Consider the following 19,006-nt stretch of genomic DNA (forward strand, 5'->3'; position numbering starts at 1 on the left):
ATGGGGGGATCCCTGAGAAGGGCAGCTGGATGACTCAGTCATTAAGTGTCTGCCTTTGGTTCAGGTCATGATCCCAGGGTCCTGGAATCAAGCCCTGCATTGGGGTCCATGCTTGGCGGGAGCCAATTTCTCCCTCTCCCACTCCCCCTGCTTGTGTTCCCTCTCTCCCTGTCTCTCTCTGTCAAATAAATAAAATCTTAAAAAAAAATACTGGAGGGGAGAAAAACCCATACTTAGAGAGAGAGAGAGAGAGAGAGAAGGTGACATTTAAGCAGAGCCTTGAAGAGGGTAAAGGAATGAGCCTTGTGGACACCTGGGGGAAGAGCATTCTATGCCGAGGGAACAGCCAGTGCAAAGGCCCTGAGCTAGGACAGATTGGCAGCTTCATAGAACAGCAGGAAGCTCAGTGTGGCACAAGTAGAGTGGGCAAGTGGAGCATCGTGGGGAGGAGAGGTCAGGGAGGTGGCAGGGGGCAGATTACTGGGGCCTTGTAAGCCACTGTGAGGACTTTACCTGTTACTGAGTGAGACAGGAACCACTGCGCTTGGGCAAAGGAATACACAATCTGCCTAAGTGTGTCGTGTGCGGAAGAGACTGGAGGGGGGCACAGGTGGGTCCAGGGAGACCAGTGAGGAGGCTGCCCAGCCATGAGGTAGTGGTGGGGGGGTGGTGAGAGGCAGATGACCCCGTGCGTTTCCTCTTGGGTTGGAGAATTTGGAAGTATGGGCACGGGAAGCTTTGGGGTGGGGGTGGGAGGTTGTGCCGGGGTTTGCTGTCTCTGCTCTCTGGAGCCTCGGGGATCATTCTTGGGCGGGGGTATTAAGTGCCATGGTTTGGGCCCATGTCCTGCTCGCTTGTGTCTGTCTTAGGTCCTGGGTTCCACGGGAGGTCTGCCAAAAGGGCCCTGCCACTAGAGCAAAGCCCCATGTTACAGATGGGGAGACCGAGGACAAGATGAGGTGCCCAGGGTGGGTCACATGGGAATCAGTACAGAGCTGGGTTGGAGCCCAGGCTGCCTGGTGCCCGGTCGGGCTGATCTCCTGGCCAGTGGCAGTTCCCCTGCCACTCCCCAGTCCAGCTCTTAGGGGGTGCTGTTTGTATAGCTTGGTGACCTGAGCCCGCTACCCAGCTGTGGTCTCTCTCCTGAGCTCCCTGAAACTCACCTCTCTCCTTTCTGTCAGTGATGTGCCCAAGGGGGCCGAGACCTTTGGCGTCTCTGGGAGCCCCGGAGTGGAGGTCTTTGTGGTCTACGACCCAGCTCGGGTGACGGGGCCCACAGGCAAGTCCCGCTGGCCCCTGGACGTCAGTGTGGAGGTGACCATATCTGTGGACGCGGCCAGTAAGGACTTAAATGATCTCAAGGTAAGAGACCATGTCTCCACAGTCAGGGGCCGTGTTCCCCACCCCCCCACCCAAGTATAACCCCATTCACACATCACCCTTACTCCACCAAACCCCACAAGACTTAGACATCTGCCTCTGTGCAGCACATCTCGATGCCACAGACACCCCAGACATGCACGCCCCCCCCCATGGCAACAACGTCACCCATACACGCACGAATGGATACGCTCATAAAAACAGCCTGCCTACTCGCCCCTCCCATTCACAGGCACCCTCACATGAATACCTGTGTTCACCCTACACACAGACCCCAAAATACGCCCCGTAGCAGGGAGGACTCGAGTAACAGCCCGGGCATACGCGTATGCGCATACACGGAGACACAGGTGCCCACCCAGATGTGCCCCTGTCCCCGTATCCAAGGAAGGGAAAGGCTTTGCTTTCATGGACAGCCCCTTCATCACTTACCCCCAGGAACCCTCCACACACACAGTGGCCCATTGGTTCACTGCCATGGCCCTTTCTCCCCAAAAGGCAGAGACTGTGTAGCTGTTGAGAGCAGGAGTCATGCCATGGGTTCAAATCCTACTCCCTCTGCTTACAAGCCTGCAGGGAGAGCTGGGAGTGGCCTCATTAGGAAGGGGCTCAGTCTCTTGGGGCCATCTTGGGAGCTCACTGAGATGACCTGGGTAGAGCACTTGGCATGGGATCTGGACCACGGGAAAAGCTCTGTGACCGCTGGCTCTTTTGGGGAGTGGGGGGTGCGGGAGTGTGTGGCCACTGCTCCCATTTTACAGATGAAGGAAGAGAAGACACATGGGCTGAGTCGCTGGCTCATGTCGACGGCGTCTGCCGACCCTCCCCTCATTCTTCCTCTCTGACATCTCCATGGATTCCTGAGGGTCCAGCGGCTCCCCCCAGGACCTGCCCCACCCTCCTCAGCCCTCCTTGCTCCTCAGCCCAGCCCTGGAGCCCGGGAGGCATCCATAGCCTCTCGAGCTGGGGAAGGCAGATCTGAGCCCAAGCCAGGAGCCTGGGCATCGTGGGCCTTAGGCAGTGGGGAGACTCTAGGGATGCCCAGGCTTCCCTGCCTCAAAGCGGGACTGTTAGGGTGTCCCCCACCACGCTCCCTGCCCCTGCCATCTCTGAAGGGTGACTGTGCTCACGTAGGGCTAACAATGTCCCCGCAGGTGAAGGTGTACTACTTCGGGCAGCATCAGGATGGGGCCCTAGGCCACAGCGTGCTCTATCTCACCGGCGTCGGTAAGTACTGGCTCCTGGCTCCCGGGATGTCCCCCCGCCCCTCTGTGTTACCCTCTGGAGGGTGTTAGTTGCCCCCTGAATCCCAGGACCAGGCCCTCTTCCTCAACCTCCAGGAGCTTCTTCAGAGACCTTTAGCTCACTCGGGGATGGAGACTCAGCAGTACTCAGGGCCACCAGAATCTAGAAACTGTCCATGGCCACAGCTAGACCCACCCTAGGCCTCCTTCCTCCGGAGGCCACCTGTCACACCACTGGAACTCAGGATTCCTTGCTAAGATTCAGGGAGCCGTGAGCCACCTTCCGCCAGAGCCCTGGCCGCTGGTCCTGAGAACTGCGGATCCAGCACTGACAGCCTCAGGCCTCGTTCCCAATGGCCAGAGGCAGGGCCACCAAGAGCTAGCAATTCAGTAAGCATAGACCAGCAATGAATTCAAGAGTCCCGGAGACTGGGTCCCTCCAACATCCAGAACTGCAGGGGGTGGCCACACGGCCTCCCAGGTGCTTGGTGTGGTTCCCAGAACAGGTCTTCCTGGGTCTCATGGGCAAAGCTTGCCTCGGCCTAGACCTCATGGGCGTGGAGGCGGGATGCGTGAGCCTCTGGTGCCCCTCTCCACTCTTTTACAGACATCTCCCTCGATGTTGACACGCATCGCACGGGCAAGGTGAAGAGGAGCCACGGCGACAAGGTGACGCTCTCCTGGCTACCCTGGGCTGGCAGAGTGGACAGACAAAACGAGGGGTGATGGATCCCAGGGTCTGTGGGATCCGATCATGTAGGGAACCCATCTGGAGGCTGCCAGGTTGGCCCAGGTGGGCGTAACTTGCACCGTGTGATCACTATGCTGCGTGACTCCTGTGTGAGCTCTCTCTGAGCCTATCTTGCACCACTTAGGGATTAGAATTGGTTCTTTTGCTTGACACATCTTTTCTTTCCTTAGCTGTATTTGAACCTGAAACATGATAAGTGCTTCATAAAAGGTTGCCGAGGGACTGACTGAAGGCTGGGAGAAGGCAAGGCTTCTGATAGAGGAGGCTGGGTGGACAGCCTCAGTTGGATCCTAAAAAGTGAGGAGGAGGGTGGGGTGGTCCCGAGACATTATGGGGATTCCAGATAGAAGTATCTGGAAACCATCCTGGAGGGTGTAGAAGGTGTAATTTGTAGGGAGAGATCCTGGAGAGAAAGCATGGGCCCCAAGGACAGGCTTTGAGGACAAGAGGGGGTTAGGGCAGCCATGGGTGGTTGTACAGGTTGTTCACTGCACAAGGTTGCTTGGCTAAGGTGGTGAGTGGGGCTATGATACAAGTCATGTCTTGCATCCTGGCATAGGGCAGCATTTACCAAGAAAGGTGGACAGGTACGTCATATAGGCTAGCAGTGACCCTGTGGAGTCCCCCAGGTCTCCCAACTAGTTGAATCCCAGCTAGGGGACTGAGGCCTTCCTTTCCAGAGCCTTCCTTTCCATTTTCCAGAGCCTTCCTTTCCTCTTCCGTGAAATGAGGCAAGTGAGCCCTGACTTGTAGGGTCTGGTAGGGATTAAGTGAAGGTGTATAAGGGAGAGCTGCAATCCTATCTCCAGCCATCTTTCCCACCTTGGCTTAGACCTCCTTGCAGGACCTGTAGGACTGAGGGTAGATGCTGGGACCCAGAGAGTTGTGAGAAAGGCAGCCTCTGTCCCCTAGGTAGGGCCAAAGCTCAGTGGGCTGGTGAAGGTCGTTTCTGAAACAGCCTTCCTCCTGAGGGAGTGACACTACCCTTCCTCCTCCAGTGCCATGGCTGGGTGTGGCCAGCATGTATGGTTGCATAGGTTGTTCACTGCACAAGTGTGGGGTGGCTCTGGGTCTAAAGACCTGGAACTCCAGTCCTCAAATCTATGATTCTTCTTTAAATCCTGAAGTAAAGCCAGAAAACCGAAGTCTCCATGTTAACAAAATAGCCCTAGCCAACTCCAAATCCCCTTCCCCAGGCTCTCTGGGTCCCACTGACCCCAAATCTTCTTGTTTTGCCACAGAAAACCTGGCGCTGGGGCCCTGAGGGCTATGGGGCTGTCCTGTTGGTGAACTGTGACCGGGACAGTATCATGTCCAGAGGGCCTGACCTTACCAACAGCCAGCTGGCATCACTGGACGGTGTGTGATAGAAGGGTGTGTGGGGACATCCAGGGCAGTGGCGTGGGGCAGTGCAGGCTGGGGGAGGTGGGAGGAGGGTGCAGGGAGAGTTGTCTCAAGGGCGCTATTCTCTCCAGACCTACAGGACATGTCCCCCATGGTGCTGAGCTGTGATGGCCCAGACAGGCTCTTCGACAACCACAAGCTCGTCCTGAATGTGCCCTTCTCGGATTCCAAACGAGTGGGGGTCTTCTGTGCTAGGGGTGAGTGGCCTGCTGGGGCTGTTTTCCTCCCTGCTCTGCTTGTACTCTGCTTCCCAAACTCTTCTCTTATACACATCCCCCCTCCCCTGCAGCATCTTCTATACCTCCCTCTACCTCTGACCAACAGCCAGCCCCAGCAGCTCACAGCATATTACCTAAGAAGGGGGTTAGAAAATGAGTCCCATTTTATAGAGGAGGCCACTGAGGCTCAGGGGCAGGAATCCAGGGTCTCTAAGTCATATAACCAAGGGGTGGGGGAGCAGGCATTGGGACCCAGGTCTCTCAACTGCCCAAACCCCTTCTCTTTCCACTGTCCACCCCGCTCCCTGGTCAGGCGGCACGGGGCGAGCTCTTGAAACATCCCAGCTCTGTGCCGGCTGGGTGAGGTGGGAGCGGGAACTAGCAAAGCTGAGGCCCAGGCCGGCCCTTGGAACCTGGCTGTTCTGCCAGAGATTTTTATTAATCAAAATCTGTGGCTTAAAAAATATATACCCATCCTTAACCCTCAGCTGCCTTCACTTATTTTTATAAGTAGCAAGAGGCTTCTGCTCTTTTGTTTCTTCCCCCCTTACCTCCTTCTGTTCAGACTGACCCAGAACTTGTCCTGGCCACCTGAACCTGGCAGGAGCCAGAACCTTCCTCCTCGTGCACCCATGGTCGAAGTTTAGGCTGAGGGCCCTGCTTGGAAACGCTTACTGGGACACCAGAACATAAACAAAATCTCAATAAGTGAACAGATAACCTTTCCCCACTGTGAATAAGAGCATGCCAGGGTGACCTTTCCCAGACAAGCCTCAGGCGAGGACGGAAGGGGGCAGCGCCGAACCACTACAGGCCAGGCGCTTTCAAAAAAAGAAACTGAGGTGAAATTCACATAATAGGAAATTAACCATTTGAAAGTGGACAGCTCCCTGGCACTTACTTAGTAGGTCCTTGCTGCTGTGTGACCACCACCTCTATCCAGTTGCAAGATCGTTTCCTCACCCCCACATAAAGCCCCGTACCCATCAGTGGCCACTCCCCATTCCCCTCTTCCCCCACCGCCAGTCCTAGGCAACCCATAATCTGCTTTCTGGCTTTCTGTCCCTATGGATTTACCTGGTTCGGATACGTCCCTGCAAATAGAATCATGCAATATGTGGCCTTCTGTGTCTGGCTTCTTTCAGCTCGCATACTATTTGCAGGGTTCGTGCGCACTGTAGCACGCATCAGCCTCTCCTTCCTTCTGATGGGTGAAAAAGGTTCCATTATATGGACGCGCTACCGTTTGTTTATCCATTCATCGGTTGATGGACGTTTGGGTATTTTTTACCTTTTATGCCAGCGGCTTTTATCTCTTGATCTGATATAAAGCTTTACACTGACCTCATGAGATACCGTTGGCCCACTTTTACAGATGAGGAATTGAGGCTCAGAGAGGCTGAGTCACTGAGCCAGGGCCACGCAGCTTGCACGTGGCAAGGCTCAAGGGGAGTCCCAGGAGAGCTAACACGAAGGTGGCTCTGCCCTGGATCCCTGGCCTCTGGTTTCTTTCCTCCCGTCCTTCGTCCCAGCACTGGCCCCTGCCTCTGGTTTCCCCTAGGCGGGCATTCCCTCGAGCACTACAAGCAGGTGCTGGGGCCTCAGCGCCTGTCCTACGAAGTTGAGCGGCAGCAGGGAGAGCGGAAAATCAGCTTCTTTGTGGAGGGACTCACCTTCCCTGATGCTGATTTCTTGGGGCTGGTCTCCCTTAGTGTCAGCCTGGTGGACACGGGGGTATGTACAGTGGTGGGGGCTGGCGTGGCGGCTGAGGGTGTGGGGGAACCCGTTGGGAATCTCCGGGAATGGGCAGGCTGGGGGGCTGTGGGGGCCTTGGGGCCTGATGGGGCTTCCTGCAGGGCCCATTTAGTCCTCATCTCCCCCCCCCAGACCCTGCCTGAGGTGCCCCTCTTCACAGACACCGTGGCCTTCCGCATGGCCCCCTGGATCATGACCCCCAACACCCAGCCCCCCCTGGAGCTGTATGCGTGCAGGTGAGGCCTCACTCCTCCTGCAGGAACCCTACCGTCTCTGGACTGATAGAGATAGGATCGGAGTGCTGGGTCCAGCATTGGGCCCTCACTCAGTGGACAGATGCCTGAAGGTCACCCGTGGGTGCAGGCTAGGCAGGGGAGAGCACCAGGCTGGCTTGGGTCGGTCAGCCCCATCTTGTTCTGAACAGCGAAGGCCCTGGCTGAGGTCACTGGCTCCAGTGTCGGTGTTCCTGCCTCTCCCGTGTCCTGCCCATGGGACAGCTCGGATCCAGTCTGGGCAGCAAGGCTAGGCTCTGTTTAGGCAGCTGGTGGTCGCAGGAGACCTAGCCTCGCTCTGGTGTGGACAAGCTGCTAGGCCTGCCCAGAACACGGGAGCCCACCCTGCCTCTTGCACCCGCTATGAGCCCCAGCCCAGCCTGGGACCCTAGTCCTTCTGCCGTCTCCCAGAATCCTTGGCAGGTGCCGTGATGGACAGGGGAGCCTTGATTGGCAAGGCCATTCCAGGCTCGTGTGTCAGAGATCAGAGCAGCGGACAGACCCGCCGCGGACTTGGAACCTAAGTCAAAAGGCCGGGAAGGTGTGGAGAACTAGGTTTGCTCTGCACTTGTTCAGAAGGGAATTCTTTCTTTCCGTTTGCTCACTAACCCCACCCTGCCATCTTTGTGTGGGCCGGAGGAGCGGGAGCGGATGGGGCTGCCTGCCCCTCCCTGCCACCTTCCCCAGTCTCCAGGCCGCCTTCTCCACAGCTGCCCCTGCTAGCCTAGGTACCCTGCCTTAGGGCTCCATACCCCTGGGCTTGCTCCTGACCTTGCAGGGACAGATAATGTCCCCTACGATCTGGGGACATTATCTGCCTCTGTCTTCTCTAGGGCAGGGATGTGTTTGAATCCCTCGACCCAGGGGCCACATGGGGCCCAGCGCAGACGGCACCAAGGCCCCAGTCAGAGGTCACTATTACGTTCCTCTCTCCCTATGTTTTGCAGTGTGGTAGACTCTCATGGCCCAAATAAGAAATTTCTGGAAGACATGTCGGACCTAGCGTTGAAAACCAACTGCAAGCTGATCGTCTGCCCTCAGATTGAAAATCGAAATGACCGCTGGATCCAGGTGGGCGCAGGAGCCGGGGGGAGGGGTGGCCTGGGACGCCTGGGTCCCCGTCCTTTACCCTGACTTTGGGAAATGGGGCCCGCACAGGTTCCTAAGCAGCCTTGGTGTCCCGAGAAAAGCCAGGACTCGGTCGGGATGGGGAGCGAGGCGCCGGCAGCTTAGGGGAACACACTCCCGCTGCCCCATCACCCCAGTCTCTCCTGTTTCCCCAACGTGCTCGGGTCCCAGACAGAGTCCTCTCCCAGTGGCCTCCCAGAGGCCTCACCTGTACCCCTGACCCAGGCACCCCCAGCTCTTAGGAAGCATCTGTGGCCCCGCCTTGGCCCAGGGATGAGGGGATCACCCCGTTCAGAAAATCACAGCTGGGGACACCACAAAGATCTCTTCTCCCCTCCTAGGATGAGATGGAGTTTGGCTACACCGAGGCCCCTCACAAGTCCTTCCCAGTGGTCTTCGACTCTCCCCGAAACAGAGGTCTGAAGCATTTCCCCTATAAGCGGATCCTGGTATGTGGCAAAGGGCCAAGTGGAGGTCCTTGGGGGGCTCCTCCTATAGGACGTTGCTGGTCCTGGTCCTTGTCCTTTAGGGGGAGCTAAAGGACACAAATGGTGGAGAAATGGGGAGTCAGTTGGGGGGGGGGATTGGGCCAGAACATGCAAATGACATGCAAACAGCATGCAAATTAACCCCCCATTCTGGGAAGGGCAGGCCAGTCAAGTCCTCCTGGGGAGCCCTTCTCCCCCGTGTGGATGGGAGTCAACAGTGGGGCAGCCCTGGGGAGACCAGACTGCCTTGTGGGGGAACGCACCGTTAGCGAGCCCTCACCACTCTTGCTTTTACGAGGTGGGGCCTCTTTTAAGGTAACAAATGTTTTCCGAACCCCTGCTGCAGGCCAGGCCCCATGCTGCCCAGGTTGGGGACGAGAACAGCCCCAGCAACCGTGCACTGCATTCTAGGCACCCGGGCCTCGGGTCACAGGGTCACTCCTCAAATCCACAGTTCTGTGCTCAGTCCCTCTTTCCAGAGGCTCAGCGAGATTAAGTAACTTACCCTAGGCCACGCAGCTAGTGGTACCAAGAGGCCAAACCAGAGCGACTGTCTACAGCCCTACCGCTAGGCTGAACTGCCTTTGGAGGTGGGCCTGAGCCCTACGGCTCACCATCTCTGCCTGTTTCCCGGCTCCCACACCCCCCGCGCAGGGACTGTCTCTCTGTCCAGGTGGGGGCTGGGAGGGGGAAGTCCGGAGCTCCTGGTCACGTGGAGCAGGGTGTTTACCGCAGCCTGGAGGGGCCGGGGGCCGGGACCCAGTCCCAGCACAGGCAACAGTGAGCCCCACAGGGTGAGTTCCGCATCAACCAAGGGCCTGCGCCAAGCCCGGGCCTGACCCTGCCGGGGCGCTCCCTGCTCGTCTCTGCCCCTGTCTTTACTCTGGCCTCCCTTCCACTTGCTCTGTGTCTAATTTGCTGTTCTTTTCCTAGCTGGAAATGGAAGCAGGATTTTCCAACCCTCTCTCTTCCTGATATGTGTGTTCAGAGCTACAGCCGCTCCTAGCTGCAGCCTCATGAACACCCAAGTTCTGGTGGGCTGCATGCTTATTACCTTACGCTTCAAAATATTGTCTAGTTTCCACTTGGATTTCTTCTTTGACCTAAGGAGTCTTCAGAAGGGTATTGCCTGATTTCCCAACATTTGGGGATTTTTCTCATTATTGTCCTGTTGCAGACTTGGACTTTAATCACACACCTCCACTCCCCCCACCCAAGAGTTGTCACTTCCTGTCCTAACTGACCCCTCCTTCTGGGGTGGGGGGACTTGCTGGTCCTCCCCTAGGGTCCTGACTTTGGATATGTAACCCGGGAGATCCTGTTCGCTGGCGCCTCCAGCCTTGACTCTTTCGGCAACCTGGACGTCAGCCCCCCCGTGACAGTGGGCGGCAAGGAATATCCCCTGGGCCGGATCCTCATCGGCAGCAGCTTCCCCAAGTGAGAGGCTGGGTGGGAGGTGGGAGGGCGTGGGGACCCCCACAGCACGCACACTCCAGCTCCCTCACCCCAAATATGGGTCCCCAGTCTGAGAAGTGGTCTTTATTCCTGCATGCGGTCCTGAAGTCAAAGACTCGAAATCCTAGAATCTTCAATTTAAAAGCTCATTTCTCGTTGGAGAAAACTTACAAACTAGCGACCCACGGTCTTGGGGCCTGCCGAGTATTTCATGAGCTTCATTAGTCACCAACTTGTATATAGGGGGAGCTGCCAGATTTCCATCTTCTTTTGAAACACGGAAGTTGTTGGAGAGGTGATGCACCATCTGGCCCAGAGGCGGGAGATGGACCTGGTGCCCTCTCCCAGAAGGTCAAAATGGCTATTGTTCTAGCAACAGCTTAAAGGGCCCAGGGGTCACCAAGGTGGTTGCCGATGAATGAGTGGCTGGCCAGGACACCAGAGTGGCAGAGGTGACCTGGTGGGTCCGGCCCTGGACAGCTGTCATCAGGTGATAAATAAGGTTTATAGGGGTTAGTGCTGAGGCAGGTGATAGCGTCTGCTAAATTCTGCTGGCCGAAGAGTGGGGTGTGCTGTCCTGGGATCCTGGTGGGGTCCTTGGCTTCCGGCCTGGACATTAAGCCCACCATGGGCACCGGAGGCCACCTTCTCCTTTGTGTGTGTGGGTGGCCTGGAAACCCGATGAAAACCCCACGGCCTGAATGACACCCAGAGCAGCCAGGCAGTCACAGGAAGGTTACCCAGCCTCAGGTGGTGACCCTGGCAGTCTCAGGGCTATGGATCTGTGAGGTGAGGTTTCCTGGCACTAACCCCAAGCACGTAGCCAGGTGCCCAAGCTGGGTGCCCGGGGCTGAGGTTGGCTAGAGGGAGGAGTGCTCACCTTGCTGGTGACTCACGCTCAGACACTACTCTGGGACCGGATCCTGCCCACAGCCCTGGAGGCGGAAGGACCATGAAGCCTCCAGGTAGTCCTGGGCTTCAGGGAGGGAGCCAGCAGGAAGGAGCACAGGCTTTGGGGCACAGATGGGCTTGGGTTTGAGTCCTACTTCTGCCATATAATAGTCACACGTTTTGGGGTAAACCACCTAAGCAGCACTTACTATAGTCCCTGACGCATAGTAGGTGCTCAGTTAACTCATTTGAAGCTATTTATTTCATGCCTACTATGTGCAAGGCACGGCTGATACTAGGGATTTATCAGTGTGCAACAGATACATTATAAAAGGAACAAATTATTTTCTACTCCATGCCTTAGTTCCCTCTCTGTGAAATGGGTCTATTAAAAATCTCTGTGCTAGCTATATCATCCGCACTAGTGGGGATAAAGAATCCGTGTTAACTGTCTTCTGGATGCTTCGGTATTGTTTAGCTGGGTCCCCAGCAGTGGGTCTGCTATGAAGCAGGTTGGAACTCATTGGACAAAAGTTATTAATCAACTACTATGTGCCACAAACATAGTGGTTTACCCATTACCTCAATTAATTCTTAGAACAGCCCTATGAGGTTATGATGATTATTATCCCCATTTCACAGATGACGAAGCTGAGACTCAGAAAGGGCAACGGAATGCACTCATTCATGCATTCATTTGCTGATTCCATAAATATTTATTGAAACTTCCCATTTGCCAGGTCTGTGGTCCCGAATAAAAGAAATGTTTTGGAAGCTCCCAGGCTCAGAGCAAGGACTGGGGATAGGGAGGTGAGGATCCCCAGTGCAGCTGAGAGCCAGTCCACTGACTATTGTGTAGATAACCAGAAACAAGCTCCTTGGTAAACAGAAGGGGTCCCTGAGACTCAGAGAGGGACACCTACTACCTAGGATCACACAGTAACTTAGCAGTATGGATAGAATCCAGATCTCCTCCTTGGGCCCCAGACTAAAATTCAACACTCAGGCTGCTGTCCTGTGTTCCTGTCTTTGCTTCTTTTGGACCTCAGTAGTGAACAAACAAACAACCTACATTCATTCTAGCAGGGAGAATGTTAGGTAAAGTGCACCCTGCGGAGAAACTGACATTTAAACAAAGCCCTGGAGGAAAGATGTGGGTATTTGGGAGGAAAACGTGTGAGGGAGTAGAAATGGTCAGTGCAAAGGCCCTGAGGCAGGAGTGTGTCGGAGACATTAGAGGAGCAGCAAGGAGACCCATGAGCTGGAGCTGAGTGAGTAAGGAGGGGCTCCATCGGGGATGAGGTCAGAGAGCGTAGCCGGGCAGAGTTCAGATCATGACTGCACGTTATTTGTACATACAGCATAGGGGAATCGTGGACAGTAAGCAAGATACTTAGCGGGCACCTGGGTGGCTCAGTGGGTTAAAGCCTCTGCCTTCAGCTCAGGTCATGGTCCCGGGGTCCTGGGATGGAGCCCCACATCCGGCTCTCTGCTCGGCAGGGACCCTGCTTCCCTTCCTCTCTCTCTGCCTGCCTCTCTGCCTACTTGTGATCTCTGTCTGACGAATAAATAAATAAAATCTTTTTTTAAGAAAGCAAGATACTTAGTACTAGGAGCCTCAAGCTGGCACACACTAGGTGCTCAGTAAGTGTCCTGTCCATGCTCTGGTTTCTCCACCCCTGCGCCGCGCCGTGTATTTAAAATCATCTTTGAGCAATTCTGCCCCCTGGTGGTGGCTTTGATGTGACGTGCAGAGCAGGTCTGACGCTCCTCAGGCTGGCTTGGGCTGACGGGCCCTTGCCGCAACCTCGTGTTCTTCATTCCTGACACTTTCTGCTCAGGAGCAGGTTCCGGAGTCTCGCTCTTCTCCATTATCTCACTCTGTTTAGGAAGTCTTTTAAATCAGCAGCACTATCTTAAAATAACAGAAATACAAGAAAAATATTTTCCACAATCCTATCCCCCAGATCAAATCAGTGTTGTCATTTGTCACTGCTTGTCGAGTCTATGACTTATTTGAGTGATAGAGACCATGGACTATCACACAGTTGTTCAAAAGCATACCATTTACAAACAGTTTTTAGTTTTTGAGCATCTAGTACATAAGAGGTGCTAGGACCCCAGAAGTGAATGTGGACAAAATCTCAGCCCTTCTGGAGCTTATGTTCTGCTGGGATTCCAGGCAATACATGAGATAGAAAGTACGCCTAATAGTGCCAAAGAAAAAGAAGTCTGGAAGGGGATTGAGGGACTGTTGTAATTTTCAAAGTCCTCATAGAGAAAGAAGATGATATTTGAGTTAAGTCTGAAGATGGAAGCGAGCCATGGGGAGAGGGGAGGTGGGCAGTAATTCCTGGCTCAGAACGGCATGTGCAAAGGTCCTGAGACAGGACTGTACCTGTACCTGGTATGTTCAAGGGGCAGCAGGAGGCCAGCGTGGCCAGAACCAAGCAGATGAAGAGGAGAGTGGAAGGCGGGAAGTTGTCGGGATTGGTAGGGGCCGTGCGGGCCATCGTGAGGACTTTGCATGTACAACGAGGGAGACCGGGGTGGTGGGAGGATTTTGTCTGGAGGATGGAGGGATCCTTCATCTGGTTAGACTGCAGGGGAGCAAGGGTGAAAGCAGAGAGACCAGGGAAAGAAGCAAGCCACTAGAATTCTTTCTCTCTTTCTTCCTTTCTTCTTTCTGCCTTCCCTCACTTCCTCTCTCTCTCTCTCTTTCTTTTTTAAGATTTTATTTATTTGAGAGAGAGAGTAGGGGAAGGGGCAAAGTGAGAGGCAGACCTCCCACTGAGCAGGGGGAGTCCCATCCCAAGACTCCTGGATCATGACCTGAGCTGAAGGCAGAGGTTTACCCCACTGAGTGGCCCAGGAGCCCCTGCCACCAGAATTATTCAGATGAGGGAGGTGTGCGGGCCAGATGGTGGCAGAAGAGGAGAGGGGAGGGCTGGATTGTGTTCTGCTTAAGGGAGAAGCACCAGATTCGATGTAGGCTGGGGAGCTTGTCCATGATAGGTCCTTAAGCCAGGCAAGCAAAGCCATATTAAAAAATATTAATATATTAAAACATATAACATATTTAAAAATGTCTCTCTCTATATATGTGTGTGTTTGCACGTGGTTACCTGTGCTAGGGAAAGGTGAAGAGAGCCCAGAGTATATCAGACATGGCTCTGACTTTGGACAAGTCCTCCCTTGACCTTGCTAGGTCTCAGCTTCCCCATCTGTGAAATGGGGACATGGCCGTGCTGGAGGCAGTCTGGAAATCCCCCCAGGCTCAGGCAGATTTTGGTAATGTCTCCTCCCACAGCCCTGGGACTCCAGCTCCCAAGACCTGCTCCCTGGTTTGGGGCCACCTCAGCCCCTCCCTCTGCTAGTAAAGGGTGGTGTGAAACTGCCCAGAGCTCATTTGAGGAACTGCTAGACAGTCCGTGTTGAGCACAAGGTGACCAGGGCAGTGGTTCTCTGGCGCGTGAGTCAGCCGAGGGGCTTGTTGGAATGCAGATCCCACATCCTTGGATGCGCCACGTTCTTCAAGACTCTGAGATGTGGAGGTCAGGGCCCAGGAACTCTCTGTTGAAACAGGCAGCTGCCCCCACCAGAGTCTGACTCTCAGCTGGTCCAGACCTCACGCTTCTGGAAACACTGGGCAGGGGGGAGGGGCTGGCCAGCTCCTGGTCATCTTTGGAACCTAAGGCTGGGCACTTTAGGTAAAGAGTCAGCCTCTCCGAGTCGTGGGGTGTGAGGTCAGGGTCTTTAGTTCCCTTTGGCAGGTGGAGCTCTCTCGTTTGACTCTTTTTAGTGGGGAGGAGCTGGCAGGGCCTTCCTGGCCTTGGGGAGGATGCTGTGTGTATGGGAGGGCTGGAGCCTCTGGGATGACGGTCAGGATGGACAGGGGGTTCTGGGGAGCCTCTGGGAGCCGGAGCCAGGAAGTGGGGACGAAAGGAGACCCGTTCAGAGAGACATCACGAGGCCTGGACAGAGGTGGGAGGCTCAGGGAGTGCCTGCAGGGATCCGGCGGATGGTAGGCATGAAATGACCCCACTCTTTCCCTCCTGGGCCAGGTCCGGTGGGAGGCGGATGGCCAAGGTGGTCCGGGACTTCCTGCAGGCCCAGCAGGTGCAGGCCCCCGTGGAGCTCTACTCTGATTGGCTCTCCGTGGGCCACGTGGATGAGTTCCTGAGCTTTGTGCCCACCTCTGACCGAAAGGTAGGTCCCCTCTCCTCCTGCCTGAGCCACCCCTCCCCTTCCCCAACCTGATGGGAAAGGACAGGGCAAAGCTGCCTGGAACCAGCTCACTGCCTATGTCCTTAGGGAGCTCAGAGTCAGGGCACCTTGGGAACAAGATGGTGTTCATCTGGGGGGCTTCCTGGAGGAGGTCAAGCTCAGATCAGGAGGGTGCTGGTTGGCTCCACCACTCATACACTCATTCTTGTACCTGTTGGGTATTTGCTCTGATCCAGACCTCTCAGCCTAGACCCAGGGATGACACTGATAATGATAACTGGTAATGTTTAGTGAGCACCTATGATGTGTGTGTGTTTTAAGTCATCTAATCTTCCAGCAATTCCATAAGGTGGGTAGTATTATCACTGTCCCCATTTTATGGATGGGAAAACTGAGGTTCAGAAGGGCAATTACTGGTAGGGTAAGATTCAAACCCAGACAGGGGACTCAGGACCAGCCTCTTAACCGCTCAGCTCCACCGCCTTGCAGAGAGGGCCCCTTGCTCAGAGAGCGAGCAGCCTGGGAGGGAGGCTGACCAGTGGCCAGTGGCTGAGTTCCCTGGTCGCCAAGGGCATCCAGGCAGAGAATGTCTTAGACAAAGGCTTAGGGGTGCAAACCAGCTTGGAGGATTAGGGGACTTGCTGAGAGTTCTTTGTGGCTGGTAGGTGGCACCCCTGCATGGTCTGGTGAGTTTGGAGTCTCCTGCACCTAGGGGGACCCCATCCACTGAGACATTCTTCCTCCCTCTGTGCTAGGGTTTCCGGCTACTCCTGGCGAGCCCTAGCGCTTGCCTCAGACTGTTCCAAGAGAAGAAAGAGGAGGGGTACGGGGAAGCTGCCCAGTTTGATGGTGAGCGCCAACGACCCAGTCCCCCTGCACAGATCCTGCCCTCTCACTGCCAGCCCTGGGCACCGGGGATGCCTCTCGTGGCTATGCCTTTGCCTTGCTCCGATCCCTCCGCTTAGAACTGGACATCACTAATTCTTCTGACACTCTCCCCTGAGAGCAGGGCTGTCAGTCCTCCCTTTACTGGGCCGAGGCAGGGAAGCCAAGAGGCCAGTAGAGTGTCCCAGGCACACACAGGGGGTGACCTCCGCAGTAAGCGTGGGTGGCTCCTGGCCACACCCCAGGAGAGGAAAGCCACCGGAAACAATGTGCGCCCTGCTGATCTTGCATCCTTCCCCTTATCCCTTTCCTGGGAGGCTCAGGGAGGAGTGCCTGGCTGAGGGCTATCCCCAGGATGAGGCAGGGCTTGGGGCTCGCTCAAGAGTGGGGGATTGGGGGAGAAGCCAGGTGCATGGTCAGGGCCACTCTGCAGACCTGCCTCTGGGAGTTGACAGACTGTCCAAGGGTCTGGCTGGGCCCCCTTGAGCACCTCCCCCTTCCCACCAACACATTTCTCAGTGTTCCCACCTGAGAAATGGAGTACTGGAAGGGGTGTGGCAGAGCTTCAGGACCTGGGTTCAAATCCTGGGCTGGGAGATCAAGCTTATGTTCCAAACCGCTCGGTGCCTCAGTTTCCTGTGCTCTGAGTTGGGGGTGATAATGAACCCCTCTAGCATTGTTTTAAAGATTAATCGTAAATTTAGGAGGGTGCCAGAGCATGATGGGTGTTCAGTAATGGTAGCTGCACCTTAATGACACAGCACTGAGCCAGAAGTCTCTTCCCCAGGAGGCTGTGCTCCATCCCCGGACACGCACTTGCAGCCAGAGCCTGGGCCCTGTAGGGTCTCCTGGGTCTGACATTCTCTGTCCTAGCTTCAGCCCCTGGCCCTGAGGTAGGAGAAAAATCCTGGCCTGGATTCTACAGCCCCAGGCCCGAGATAGCCCTGGGCAGTCTGCCCTGAACCCCCGTCCTGCCTTCTTTCTCTCAGGGTTAAGTCACCAGGTGAATAGAAGCATTAATGAGATGCTGGCCGACCGTCGACTCAGGAGCGACAGTCTCTATGTACAGGTGAGGGTTCTTGGGGGTCCCCCGGTCCCAGGAGAAGCAGCCCCAGGAATTGCTGGGTTGGGGATTAGGGGCTCAGCCCCAGAGCCTCTGACTGTGGGGGGTGGGGGGAAGCTGCCAAAACCTGTGGGTAAGGTAGGACCTCTGCAGTGGGAAACCCAGGGTCTGATGGAGGAGACATAGCAGTCCCTCAGGGAGCTTCCAGTCTGTTGAGGGAGATCCAGCTCTGCTCTGAGGAAGTGAGATTCCACGTTCCAGGGAGCAGAGTGAGAGGAGAGAAATGTGGAGAAATGGGGCCCCGTGGGGGTGAGGGGTGGGGCAGGTGGGAGTCAAGGGGACAGTGGGTGACGGCGGGAGGAGGTCTCTGGGAGGGGCGGGGCTAATGCCAGCCAAGTGCAAGGTGCAGGACCTCGTGGCAGCTGTGCTCAGTAAATGGAGGAGGCCCTTCCCTTCTCCTAAGTGGAGCCCGGCACTCTCTCCCTCACTGCTGAGATGCACAGGGGTATGGCTCACGCTGCGGCTGGGGCAGTGTGGTGTAGCGGCAGGCACTTTCGGAACCCAAACTGCCTGGGTCCAAATCCCAGCTCCGCGGCGTCCTCGCTCTGTGCCCTTGGGCAGGTCCCTGGAGGCTCAGTTTCTCCATCTGGGAGTGGCAGGGGCCCACAGCTGTTGGGAGGATTGGAGGAGTGCAGGGGTGCCCAGCTGACACGCAGTTGGCATTCAGCAAGCGTTAGAGCCTCCCCGGCTCCCTGGGTGCCCGCTGCCTCTCCCCCTGCCCCCAGAAATGCATCGACTGGAACCGGGAGGTGCTGAAGCGGGAGCTGGGCCTGACCGAGCGGGACATCATCGACATCCCCCAGCTCTTCTCCCTGAAGGGCTCCTATGCAGAAGCCTTCTTCCCGGACATGGTAAGAGCGCAGAAGGTCATCTCCTTTCCCTGGGGTCCGGCAGAGTCCAGAGGGGTGTCATTTGGGGTTCCAGAGGAGAAGCACTTTCTGTCATCCGAGGGCCGCTGGGCAGAGACGGGGGTGGGCAGGTGGCTTGTGGACCTCTCCGGCGTATGTTTGCTTTTCGTGCAAAGCATCTCCATCGGTGGTTGTCAACCAGGGGCAGACTGCCCCTCAAGGTCATTTTCTCATTGCTATGAGGATGGGGGAGCTGTGGGCATCTCGTGGATGCGGGCCGGGGTGCTGCTGAACCTCCTTCCGTGCACGGGCCAGCCCTGAGCGAAGGGCACTTTTTCCCTCCCAAGTGGAAAAAGGAAGCATCTTCTGGTTCCAGTGTTTTAGGTGTCCTTTCCTGGGCCTCAGCTGCTGACTCTGCCCTGCACCGTGGCCCCCTACAGGCTGGTCCCCAGTGCAACTCCCCAGGCGAACAGGCCGGCCCAAGGTGGCTGCCTCCCCGCTGTCATTAAGTCAGCAGCTGACAAGCAGATGCCCAGGTGTGATCTCACCAGGGTGGCCTCTGGGAGGGGCCCAGTGATGCTATCAGCACAGCACTGGCTAACCCATTAACACCTTGGGAAAGGATGTCAGGGTGTTGGCGGCTTGGGCTCCCCAGGACAGGAGACCCTCCTTCAGCCCGGGGCCTTTTGCTTTAGTCCCTGTCACTGGACAAGCCAAGGGGTGGGAGTGAATCCTGAGGGCCTGCCTGGAGGCACGGGTGTGGGGCGGGGCTTCCTTGCCAGGATGTGTTCTCACTCCTACATCCTCACCGTGAGGTCCTGGCAGAGACCTCTAAGGCAGGGCTTCATGACCTTGGCTCTCCTGATGTTTGGGCCCAAATTTTGCAGCATCCCTGTCCCCTGCCCATAAGATGCCAGTAAGTAGCACTCCCCTTGCT

The 19,006-nt window shown here is 56.1% G+C and overlaps 1 protein-coding gene across 1 annotated transcript in view; it reads left to right on the forward strand.

Moving 5' to 3' along the window:
* Positions 1 to 19,006, forward strand: part of PADI1 (peptidyl arginine deiminase 1) — a 40,744-nt gene that overhangs the window by 17,859 nt on the left and 3,879 nt on the right. The window contains exons 2-15 of the mRNA XM_059137267.1: positions 1,182 to 1,362; positions 2,535 to 2,607; positions 3,232 to 3,293; positions 4,617 to 4,734; positions 4,851 to 4,976; positions 6,559 to 6,731; positions 6,885 to 6,988; positions 7,972 to 8,095; positions 8,494 to 8,601; positions 9,926 to 10,077; positions 15,051 to 15,195; positions 15,969 to 16,062; positions 17,088 to 17,167; positions 17,947 to 18,072. Coding sequence (XP_058993250.1) covers positions 1,182 to 1,362; positions 2,535 to 2,607; positions 3,232 to 3,293; positions 4,617 to 4,734; positions 4,851 to 4,976; positions 6,559 to 6,731; positions 6,885 to 6,988; positions 7,972 to 8,095; positions 8,494 to 8,601; positions 9,926 to 10,077; positions 15,051 to 15,195; positions 15,969 to 16,062; positions 17,088 to 17,167; positions 17,947 to 18,072 — 1,666 coding nt within the window. The remainder of the gene's footprint in view (positions 1 to 1,181; positions 1,363 to 2,534; positions 2,608 to 3,231; positions 3,294 to 4,616; positions 4,735 to 4,850; positions 4,977 to 6,558; positions 6,732 to 6,884; positions 6,989 to 7,971; positions 8,096 to 8,493; positions 8,602 to 9,925; positions 10,078 to 15,050; positions 15,196 to 15,968; positions 16,063 to 17,087; positions 17,168 to 17,946; positions 18,073 to 19,006) is intronic.

This window comes from Mustela lutreola, chromosome 10, assembly GCF_030435805.1.
Source record: "Mustela lutreola isolate mMusLut2 chromosome 10, mMusLut2.pri, whole genome shotgun sequence".
Lineage (NCBI taxonomy): Eukaryota > Metazoa > Chordata > Mammalia > Carnivora > Mustelidae > Mustela > Mustela lutreola.